This window comes from Panthera tigris, chromosome C1, assembly GCF_018350195.1.
Source record: "Panthera tigris isolate Pti1 chromosome C1, P.tigris_Pti1_mat1.1, whole genome shotgun sequence".
Taxonomy (NCBI): domain Eukaryota; kingdom Metazoa; phylum Chordata; class Mammalia; order Carnivora; family Felidae; genus Panthera; species Panthera tigris.
This window is the reverse complement of record NC_056667.1, coordinates 189,270,535-189,283,313: the sequence shown is the minus strand read 5'-3', so window position 1 is coordinate 189,283,313 and position 12,779 is coordinate 189,270,535. Positions and strand designations below refer to the sequence as shown.

At 37.0% G+C, this 12,779-nt stretch overlaps 1 protein-coding gene across 1 annotated transcript in view; it reads right to left on the bottom strand.

The window, feature by feature from the left end:
• The window catches only part of PARD3B (par-3 family cell polarity regulator beta), a 1,003,697-nt gene that overhangs the window by 339,700 nt on the left and 651,218 nt on the right, over positions 1-12,779 (bottom strand). Inside the window, exon 16 of the mRNA XM_042995147.1 lies at positions 9,645-9,689. Coding sequence (XP_042851081.1) covers positions 9,645-9,689 — 45 coding nt within the window. The remainder of the gene's footprint in view (positions 1-9,644; positions 9,690-12,779) is intronic.

The following is a 12,779-nucleotide window of genomic DNA, read 5'->3' as shown; positions in this document are numbered from 1 at the left end:
TTTTGCCCACAGTACATCCAAATTCATACAGTAACTGTCTGACTAATGATGGCATTTTTGTGTACTTTTTATGTGTCCTTCTGTTTTCTGTGGCTCCTACTATTGCTCCTTGCCAGTTGCAGAGCTAATTCAAAGTTGGGTACAGATAGCTCAGCCCATAGTACAGTTCTGATGTCAAACATTCACTTTGTATTTATCAACCATCATGTAATTAGCTAATAACATTTTTCGCCGCAGATGTTCATTCTAGCATTTAGAAACACTATTAGAATTGTCAGTTCCAAACCACTGTTTCTAAATGTACAAGACACATATTCCCCATGGATGGTGAAGTTTGAGAGTTCAGCCACATTTGAAGAACTTGACATATATAGAAATACGCTCTTCTCCTTGTAAAATTACTTTTCGCTTGTTCAAACAACTCAAAACATTTTAGAAACTGTAAATTTTCTAAATCAGCACACACTTAAGCATACTAAATTTTATCTCCAAAGACAGACTGTCATATTCTGAACAACAAGGGAGACAGGATAACAAAGAATTTTGTTATTGAGAATTTTGTAATGTAAATATTAATATTTAAGGGCATAGGGAAAAATAAGTACCAAAATATACCACATCAACAAATGTGCACTGGTGCTTAAATAAAATAATTTGTCCTGTGCATGCATATGCATATATATATATATGTATATATATATGTGTGTATAATATATATATGTATATATATATATTATACACACATATATATATATATGAAAAAGAAATATAACACAATTAAAGTAAAAAATGTAATAAAGAGCAACTATAAATAAACACAGATTTTGTGACAGTCTGTATAAATTTGGAATGAAACATGAAATTTTGTATATAGAAGTGTATTCAATTCTGGTGGGTTTCAATGTCAGAAGCTTAGAGGAAAAATGACTAGTCTTGTGCCAAATTAGTCTTTCTGTTACCCATGCTGAATTTGGGGAAATTTTGAGAAGTTTAATGATTGTTTAGGTTATTAAATCAGGCAAAACTGGTAGCAATGATATTTGAATTCACAAAACAAGAGATTGCTGAAATGTAAGTTGACAGATCTGAGCCTCAGTTCTGTCATTGACCAGCTGGGCCTTTGGTGCGGGTGACTTTCCTTCTCTAGGCCTCAATCTACCCTTTACAAAACTTGATATACTAGAGATATATACTGCTCCACTTGGTTTTAACATTCTATTATTCCACCACAAATGGAGAGTTGAAAATCTAACTGAAAGAGCTAAATTGCATTTTAATTCAGGGAACAACTGTAGCTCATCTGCAACCCAACCCTTGAATGTAGCATGCACGTGCATGTGTATGTGTAAATATATTTCTTCATAGCTGTCTATTCAATTTTGCTTCGATGACTTAAACACATTTCAACCTAGGTTGTCTACTATCTAAAGTGTTTCTCATATTCTTGGCCAGCTATGATCAACCCTGTAATGCCACCATGTAGACTTGGACACCATCAAGAAGATGAGACCGTTAACAGCATTTGTTTATTTATTTATTTATTTGAGATAGAGAGAGAGGGAGAGGCAGAGAGACAGAGAGAAAGGGAGGGAGGGAGGTGGAGGAGAGGGAGAGGGAGAGGGAGAGAGAGAGGGAGAGAGGGAGAGAGGGAGAGAGGGGGTGGAGAGAGAGAGAGAGAGAGAGAGAGAGAGAGAGAGAGAGAGAGAGAGAGAGAATATTCTAAGCAGGCTCCACACTCAGCATGGAGCCTGACACAGGGCTCCATCTTACGACTGTGGGATCATGACCTGAACTGAAACCAAGACTCAGACTGTTAACTGACTGAACCACCCAGGGACCCAAGACAATCAACAACCTTAATTTCTCAACCCCACTACCTACAAATTTATCTATGCTACATACATCACTGCTACTTTCCCTATAATCTTGGCTCATCCTCTTCAAGGCCAACTGCTATAAAACTACAGTCTTAATCCTATGCCTTTAACACTATCCTCTTTCTTCATTCTCTCACAGCATCTCTTTCCTCTCAGTCTACAAACATCGTTTGGTGTTTCTTGTTGATAACAAAGAGTAGAGGAATCAAAACAACTTAACTTCTCTAGATACATCTCTTTTCTTTCTCTTAATGTTAACTTTCTGGAAAGATCACCTGTGCTTCTTTCTACCTCCCATTGCTCCTCAAGGCATGCCACTTTATTCTCTCTTGTCTGTCAAAACTCCCTCTCTGCTCTCTTGTCTGTCAAAACTCCCTCCACTGAAATGATAACTAATGGCCATCTCTCAATTTCCAAACCTAGTGCAACTTGGGCATCTTCTCAAAACTTCTCTAACCTTGGGACCATTTCCTCCTGGAAACGTTCACCTTCTTGTTCTTCAGAGATATGATCTGTTTACAGGATATAATTCATCCAGGCCATCACTGAGTCTAAACTGATCAAAGCCTTCACTGAAAAGTGAAGATCAATCCTCTTGGCAACTGCAAAGCTATCAAAACAAACCGGGCCCATCACATCTGCCATCCTCAGTCATTTCCCAAGAGGAGGAACCCCTGGTCATCCATTGCCCTCTGGGCTGCCACCTTACACCACTCTGGCCATATTCCCATGTGATTCATGGTCCCACTTTCCCCTCCATCCCAGACTCCTCCATTTGCCTTCTTGAGTTCCCACTATCCTTCTATGGTTGACAAGATGCTGTTCACTTTCAACCTGTTCTCTAAAAATTTCCCTGCCTTAGTTGAAATCTACCTCTCCACTAAGAAATCTACTTCCCTTACAACACTCATTCTCACCCATATCATGCTGGTCAGGGTTGGGAGGGGGCTCAATGATGTCTTTACTTCTCATTTCCACTTTCAAGTACAATGGTCACCTATGTGCATATAAAATCCCTACTCCTTCCCAGCTCATACCACCCTGCCATACTTCCCTCTACTCCTGCCTCTCATTCTACTCTACTACCTTTACTCTCATGTGACTTAATACTCCACAGCTCTGGCACATATGGGTTTCCTCTCTATCTACCCTATTTCCATCTTATCATTTTTGTTATCAAAAATACTTTCCTAAGCAAACCACTGTTCCAAGGAGAATAAGAGGCATGCATAAAACCAGGACCTACACTGTAGGTTGGAGCTAAGCCCAGCGAAACACTTGTGAGATCAGCAATTCCCAGCCCACATGAAGACAGGTGATCAAGAAACGTTTGCTGTTGATTTTGTCATGCAGCATAGTTATAGCAATAGCTGGATGATACACTGAGAATCAAATTGGATCTTCTTCCTCACTCACCAAGTTTAATTAAAAAACCCTCACAAACTCAAAGCTCTATTTCCTAAATATGTTTAATTTCCTTTCCATTTCCATTGTGATTCACTTGAACTTATGTCCACACCATCTCTTATGTGGACTCTTGCAATGGTCTCTTAATTCTTGTCCTCGACTTTTTGTTTTTCTTTTTGTCCTTCAAGTCACCACAGCAAAGTGATAGTAGTAGAATATAAAACTGGCCAATCCCCTTCTTTAATAGGTTTCAATTCTCTGAGCCTGTAGGATAACATTGACATTTTTCCATTTGATAAGAATTCTGCATGATCTAATCTCTGCTTACTGGCTCAACCTTGTATCTGTTACTCTCCACTCTGCATTTGTGACACACTGAAATCCTTATAGTTTCACGAACATACCACGATGTTTCAAATTGTCATAACTTTCCATATGCTTGAAATGTGTTAGCTTATTGACCTTTTTTATTTCTCAGACTTCTATTTATCTTTCAGATCCTGCCATGGAAGCATTTCCTTACTGAAACATGACAGCCATCCCCCAATCCCAAGCAGAATCAAGCAATATTTCCTGTGAGACTTCTGCATTGTACTCTTTAGCACAGACGTACCAAACCAATATTTAATTAGGCATTTATAGGTCTTTTTCCCCTACCATTTCATAAAAAAATTTTCTAAGACAGAGACCATGTCTTATGTCATTTTCTATCTCCAGTACTTGATATAACACCTGTCACAGAATGGGCACTTAATAAACATGAGTAGAATTGAAATAATTAATTTTGAAATTTGATTTGTAAAAATATGTAGACTCTATCTACTCATGAAATTCAGAGATGCACACACCTGCACCATATCTGAGTAGCAAAGACTCTAACCGCATTTCTAAGAAGGCTGATAGATTTATTTCTAATTCAATTTGATTCATTGAATTTTAGAGACCAGACTATTCAGTAACCTTTTACAACATAGGAAATACCAGAGTCGCTTCATAATCAAGTTTGTATAGGAAGAATCCTATATATATTGCTATTTTTTTAATAACATCCTGAATCCCATGGAAAGGTAAACCAAGCTGGAGGATGTGAGAATGTATATATTTCTCGTGATGAAAGTTATATTTAACCAACATAACAAATGACCAAAGCTTAGAAATTACCTAATAAAGATTTTTGTCCAAAACTATAGCCATATAGTGTTACCTTAACCAACTAATGAGGAAAGAAACAGAGTTTAAGTTCACTACCTACTGACTCTAAGATTTAGGTCCTTATCAACAATAACAATAAAAAGCCACGAAAAGCAGTATTCAATTAAGACTCACGAAAAATGACCATAGCTGGTATTCCAAATTTTAAATGCATACTTTAATTTAGATAGTCTATAAAAGTATGAAATACTAAGACTCAACAAAATATATGAAATGCCACTTAATAACACATTGCTCTTGTATTAAAGGGACTATCTCATCACCTTTTGCTTTTAAGAGCTCTACTCTAGCTCTTTGGAAAGATCTAGAGATTTCTTTGGCCACACTTGAACATTCAAAATATAAAGTTTACACACAATGCATTTAGAACAGAATGTAAGGTCTGCCAAGTTGGCGACTTGCATATTAAACTTTTGGCCTTTGCCTTAAGGATACGTGTCACATGCACATCTGCTATAATTTATACACAATACATGCACATCACATGCATATTTTCTTATACATCTCTTAACTTGGCCTAACTTTCATATAAATGTGTTATAAATACAAATAATTTATATCTACATACACGCATACACACATGTAGGGAAACAGAGGCAAAAATGATCAGATCAGATGTCTCTCCCATGCTCACTGAGTTACAATAGTCTGTTAGAGAAATTATACTTATGGTATTCCTTGTTCAGCTGGAGTTTACCAAAGGTAAGCAAGAATTCATGGGCTATCTTGATGTGTGTGTCATGTCTTCCAACTAGAACTGTATTCTTCTCAGTTCCTGGGACTGAAGTGTTAGGCACATGCTGGTGGAAAATCAACTGGCCAGAGCATAGGCTTTAGCGCACAGTATCTCGGTTCATAACCTAACCCGTACTAGTTACCGGCTGAGAGAGCAAGTATTTAAATGCCCTGAGCTTCAGCCTGCTTACCAGTAAAATGTAAGATATCAAATACTTACTGGCTTCCAGGCACCTATACAGAGATATCCCCTTAGACTGTTAATGAATATTTGCTCATTAATTGATAAACTTATCTCAGAGAAGGTCTGGACTTACTGCCAACCGTTACTTTTACAGACTTGCCTGTTTTACAGCTATATAGACAGGTGTTTGAGAATGTAAGAAATTAAAATAGAAATAGGAAAGCTTTTTAGTCCATTTTGCTAATTAATATGTCAGAGCTCATAAAGAAGAACTCATCGGCTTTCTTCAGTACTGCATCATCCTAAAGAGCTGGGTCAGCAAAGATCTCTGCAGACAGTCAATACATATTAAAACAGTTCCAAGCAGTAAATCAAAACAAAAAAAAAAAATTAAGACAGAGTAAAAAAAAAAAGTAAAATTTATAAGTCCTTTCTGTCGGAATGTTGAGGAGCATTAAACTATCAGTTTAGGTGTCAGATCAGAATGTAGGGCGCAGGGAAGGGAAGATTGCCTTCTCAGACATAGTTTACAACACTGTGTACAGTCAAAATTAAGGTATAATTTTAAAAAAAGCTACGCCAAACTTGATGTCATCTTCTTTGGATTCTAATGTTCCTTAGAGTATTTAAATCATCAAAAAAAAAAATGGTTTCATTGCTTTAAATATACCTTTTGCTGAAGTTTCTTTAGCCCTCTGCATTTACTAACATTGGGGTTTCGTCAGAATTCAATGAACAAGATAAGGGGAAAAGTGAAAGACACCTTTTTGACTTTTAAGGCTCTCTGAAACTTGTGATTTTTCTTAAAGGAACCAATTACAAGGCATTTTGTTCTTAATCTGTCTGAGATGTCTCACCATTCCATAGACATTGACACCTCTTATACATGGAGGAAGACCATACAAGATCAACCACAGAATCATCCTGCCAGCTTCCTAGCTAAGGTCTGAAATACAATGCACTCAGGGGAAACCCCTGAGGTAAAATGTAGAAAAATCTCAAGAATACTGAATTGAATCCAGAAGGAATGAGGGCACACTACATTTTGGGCCAAAAATGTTAGAATGATTTATCTTACCTGAGCCTTTGATTTGATCAGAGTTCTGAAGAATCAACCATTTAAAGCTTAAGCCCAGGAAAGGATGCCAAAAATATTGTCACAAATTTGGGAGGTACCCAAGGCAGACCAACAGATGGAACTTGGCACGAAATGGCTCTCTACACTCTCCGTAGCTGACTCAGAAGAAATTTTAACTCCAATGAATTTATGAAAATGTTGAATACCATCCCAAATAAGAGGATGGATGATAGATTTAGGGCAGCACATACAATTTAATTTAACTTCCTGATGGTCTTGGATGGTATGAAAGCTGCCCACATTTCTATAATTAAAAAGAGACACAGGGAGATACTCTCTCTTTTTAGCAAAAGAGATAATCACCTTTTTACTTAAATATTCTGGAGAAAAAGATTTAAGGGAGAGAAAGGTGAAACAAAAAGACACCAAATGATCTCTTTAAACACTGGCGAGACAAGTGTGATCATGGAACATTAGACATTATAATCCAACTAGTAACTTGCTTAGCGGTCACAGACTGTAGCAGAATGAGACTTCAGTTATACATTAGGTGCGTTTTGAAAATGATTTTGTAACTGAAAGACATTACCAGAATCAAAAGGACCCTTAATCTTTCACTGTCACTGCCACGACCGCCACCAAAGCCTCCCCAGAAACTGCTCTGCATGCATGTGGCACACATAGGGGAGCGGCATTTTACGCGAGGAATGAGTTTTTGAGGATCACTATAAATTCAAGACCAATTTTCCAAAGGAAATAAATGTAAAAAGTGGGGGTGGTTATATTCTTGGAGGGTATAAATTTATAACCTTAGTTGCAGATTTTCCTTTAATGTGGCTTTGTATTTTCTCAGAACTGTGTCTAATGTTTTAGAGTCCGTCTTAATGTTAGAGACATTAACTGTCTCACTTAATATAACTCTAGACTGAATAGTATTAGGTGATTGCCTCTCTGCTGTGTTTTCTCTGTTTTCTGGTTGTTCTCAGCATTTGCACTGATGTCACAGATGGCCAATGAAAAGCTCAGTGATGCTGTGAGAGGGCACACGAGTACTCAGAAGTGTAAAATAGTGAATGTTGTATGAGCAACTCATTAGTAACCAGAAATCTTTAAAACACCCAATATATTTAAGCATCATGGTTCACATGGTCTAAAGACTGTTGGTACTATTTTTATCAACCAGCTGGAGTAAAGCTGCCATGTGGAGCTTACAATTAACCTACCTGACAGATTTTAAATTATGCCACTTTTGTCATTTCTTTTTTAATTTGGAAGTTATTTCAAGTTTTGAACTTAGGGTAATTCTTTATTAATATGTTTTATATCATACTATACAAAGACATATTCAATTTACTAAAATACTGTAGCAATTTACTACATTGCAATTTATTAAATTCAATTTACTAAAATACTGAGTTACTAAGATGTTCTCATTTAAAAAGAGTGGCAGTAACTTTTAGTTACTAGCTAACAGGAATTTTTTAGGAAATTAAGTAAGATCAGAGTAAGATTTGATTTTCTGGAAAAAAGCCAGGAAGTTTATTTGCTCGTTTTCAAAAACCAAACTGATAAAGTCTTAAAAATTGCTTCTTGGGGCGCCTGGGTGGCTCAGTCGGTTAAGCGTCCGACTTCAGCTCAGGTCACGATCTCACGGTCCGTGAGTTTGAGCCCCACGTCAGGCTCTGGGCTGATGGCTCAGAGCCTGGAGCCTGCTTCCGATTCTGTGTCTCCCTCTCTTTCTGCCCCTCCCCCATTCATGCTCTGTCTCTCTCTGTCTCAAAAATAAAATAAACATTAAAAAAAAATTGCTTTTTTTTTTTTTTTTTTTACCTTGAAGCCTACCCCAGTACATAAAAAGGCTTTAATCTTCAAGGGTGAATATGTGTAACAAAGCTCACTACAGCAGTACCATTTAGGATGCATTTAAGGTGAAAGTAATACAGGCTATCCTTGGGGTTCCTTGGTCATGAGAACTTCGTTTTCAGGCTCCTAAAAACACTTGTAGTAGTCAAGGATTTAATGAGCAAGGATGATGGGGAAAAGCAGCATGTTGGCAGTTTATCACTTTCACAAAAATCTTTTCTTTCACAGTGATCTAACCTCTTAGGCTCTTTATTAGGAGGAGCAGAAAAGAAAACAATCTAAGAGTTGTGAACCAGCCCTTCCCTGCTGTTATCACAAGAGAATATGGAGAAAGAGGAAAAGAAAAAAAAATCATAATCTTGCCCTGGAACATGATAGAAGTAATGAAGCATCAAGGCCACTTACTGCTGGAAACATAATTAGCACATAAATGCAGGAGACACTCGGTGACAGGAAAGACTTCTTTGTTTCAGAAACAGGGTTGGGGGGCATGTCAACAAATTGTAACCCTTCTGTTATTTGGAGTGGCAAGCCTAAGAGTAAAATGGATCCTTTCTCCCAGATAATGCACCCGTAGAGGAAAGGGATCTCACTGTAGTATTTGCTAGCTTAGTAGCTTTAAGTGTTTTCAACTAACGTGAAAAAGCAAGGATGAAGGGCATAGAGACAGAAGCAGGCCACTCACTTGCTAATGAAGGGAAAGTTTGGATTTTTGCCATGAAGGTATCACATACATAACAGAGAAAGATCCAGAAGACCCTTAGGGATCCCTGTGGACTTCCTGTAGAACCTCTAAGGAAGGTTCATTCATTCCTCAGTCAAAAGAAAGATAAGATAGTCATCTGGGGTGTGATCCCCTTTGATGACAAGCAAAAATATTATTCCTTTTTGAGGGAAGAGAAATGATGACACTTTTCTTATTCTGGAGCTCTTTGTAACGTGCAACTCATCACAGGAAAGAGTTTCAAACTTGCTTGGATTTTCCTTACAATTTGTTTGCTGTTTTAAGTGTTCAGCTGGCTAACAGGTTTAAGAGTTTGGGTTTTAAAATTATTAGTTTTTGGAAACCTTTATTCTTTCCTCTCAAACATTTTGAGTCAGCATACGTTATGCCACTACACACACAGCCAGGCAATAATTCATCTTTGTGGAAGTCGGAGACATCTCATGTATTAATTAGCAAGCCTTTCAGTGACGAGTGGATGGAAATAAGTTCCAACTGCTACTCAAACACAGCCAGCAATTTCCAGGAAAGAGAATCTGAAGTCAGCTATGAGGGGTTTCTTACCCGATTTGTGATCAGCCAATGAGTGGACTTTGCTTTCATCTGGCACTGAGAAGAAATAAAAGAGACAAGGATCAGGACTGCTTGTAAATCAGCCATTTTTTGAGCAATAAATTGATATAGATTCATAAGTTAAGTCCTTTACTGGAAAAATTTTGACGAAAAAAGTGTTCCCCAGACTACCTGGGGCAGCTCGTTTCTACTGGTAGATATTTCAAAGGCAGCTATGAAGAAATATATATACATTAGATCATTTATGAATATAATTTCACTTTCTTTTAATTTTCAGTACTCTCAGCTCTTTTAACTGGGCTATGGTTTTCATGCCTGCACAAGGAGAAATTAAACTCAAGGGCCTAGAGATGTACAATATATAATAAAATTCTTTGAGTGTAATAGCTATATATATATATATATATATATATATATACACACACACACACACACACACACACACACACACGCACACAATACTCCAGGACTGGACTTCTATATCTGGTCAAAATGGAGTAAAAGGGAATAGATTTACAATCCCTCTTGAAAAAAATAAATAAATACATAAAACATGAAACAATGGCAATTAAGATTTTAGATGTTAGGCAGCAGAGACAGAAAACAAGTGAGGTGAATCTACAATTGTTCTAGCTTATCTTCTGGAGAAAGTTTCCAGGCTGTGGTATAGGGACGGAAACACAGCGGAGCTCAGTGAGCACCCAGTCTAAGGACTTCGAGCTGGATGTCCAGGGAAGCTAAGGTAGATGTAGTTTGCTGGCAGAGAACTGGAGAGTATACAGAACTCTTTCTGAGATCTGCAGAGAATCGCCTCGCGTCTCCAGTTGAATACTGATGATTACACACATGTGAGGAAACTACCCACGACCCGGAAAAGAACCACCCAAAAGTATAACAGGAAAAGTGTCGCAAGTTCACACAGAGCTGGGAATAGTATCTATTCCCAATAGCCAGAGTAAAAAGCTTCATAATTGAGGGCCATCAGTTAGAATATGAAGAAAAACCTTGTTTCAGTAGTGAAAAAACAATTAACCCCAGATAACATAGCTCTGGTGAAATGTATACATTTTTGAAAGACACAAATTACCAAAGCTTATGTAGGAAGAAATATATAAGCTGAAAGACCCTATAGTTTTTCTGTTTGTTTTTAATGAATTTGTAGCTGGAACTTTCCCATATAAAAAACTCTAGACTCAGATGGTTTCACTGATGAATTCTACCAAACATTTAAGGAAGAAATCACACTAATTCTATAGAAATTCTTTCAGAAAATTCAGAGGAGGGAGTATTTCTCAACTCATTCTACGAGGCTGGTTTGATGTTGAGACTAGCACCAGACAATGACATTATATGAAAGCTATTACCTAGTATCCCTAAAAAACATAGATGCCAACGTCTTAATCCTTAAGCATGTCTGCATGGGTTATCACTTCAATATTCAGCAACAGTTGTTCATTATTTTCTATGTGCTATTGACCAAGTTAGTCTATAAAAATCTGGTGTTCAGGGACTGAGCAAGGTGAAGTGAACTTTGCTGACAACGTTTTTCCTAACACTAGACTGGTGTCAGAGGAGTGCACGTCTCCTCCCTTTGCCTACACCATGAAGTCATACTTCACCAACCCAGTCACATATGCAGATCTTCCTGCTCCCACCTAGCCCTCCTTTTCTAAGCTATGACTTTATTTTTTAGATAACAACACTACATGTCTGCAATTTTCCTAGTATTAACTTCTTAAAAATCTTTGAGACTTTTCTTTGTATTTCTAGTTAGAGATGTCCATCCATATTCTTCAGGTTCCAACTGTGTGCCAAATTCTAGCTTTCTCAGGTTAAAAAAAAAACTTACAGTGGAATCTACAGTATAAAAATATTGGAAAATGACCATAATTAAAAAACAATACTACTAGTGGCTAATACTAATTGAGCACTTGTAATATGTAGCTTCTGTCCTATGCACTTTATAGTTAATAACTCATTCAACCCCAACAGCGACCTGTAAAGACAGGTATTAGTATTATCCTTTATTATTGGACTTTACAGATAAAGAAACTGAGGCATACTTCACAAATGAAAGATCTAGAACTAAAATACTGCACTCTTAGCCATTCTACTATATTTGTGATAAGTCACAGAAGAGTTTGTTATATTCTTTGAATATGAGTAGCATGAATGTAAGAAAACATTTTATAAACATTTATATGTTAGGAAACTAGTATCCTTTATATTTGAATATATGTTATTAATAGAAGTCTTTCTGTGGTGAGAAATATCAACAAGTGTTAGCTGTAATTTTAACATGTTTGGAAATTTGAAGTTCTAATGGGTTCAAGCTAACATATTCATCCCCATTTCACAAATGAGATACCATCAGAGTTAAAATCCAGACTTGGAAACTTGCTAGTCAAATGCAACTTGTTATAACTCCCCGAGCCTCAATCTCATCATATATGGAATGAAGATAATATTGGGGCATCTGGGTGGCTCAGTCAGTTAAGCATATGACTTCAGCTTAGGTCATGATACCACAGTTCATGAGTTCCAGCCCCATGTTGGGCTGTGCTGACAGCTAAGAGCCTGTAGACGGCTTTGGATTCTGTGTCTCCCTCTCTCTCTGCCCCTCCCCTGCTCTTGCTCTGTCTCTCAAAAATGAATAAATGTTAAAAAAAAAAACATTTAAAATGAAAATAATAGTGTTTCCTCCAAAGTCTTAAAGTGAAGATTGTATGTGTAAATTTATGCAAGGTACTTAGAAGATCATATAGTAAGTGCTTAATAAATGTAGACTACCATCAGCATTATTAACAGGGACCTAAATAGAAAGGCAGTCTAACATGATAGCTAATAACGAGATAGATGTGGGTTGTAGTTCAGCTTTACCAGGCAAGTTACTAAGTTCTTTTCAACCTTACTATCCTTGTGTGAAAAAATTAGATAAAAACACTACACAAGGAGTTGTGGGGCTAAATGAAAAAAAAAATGTACAAAAACACTGAGCACAGTTGAAGGTACTTATTTCTCAATAAATGAAAACTTTTGATACATGAAAATTGTGAGAGTGGTAGCAGTTGTGAATTTGATGGTGGTATTTAGGATTTAATGTACCTGGGATTATAAAGGACTAGA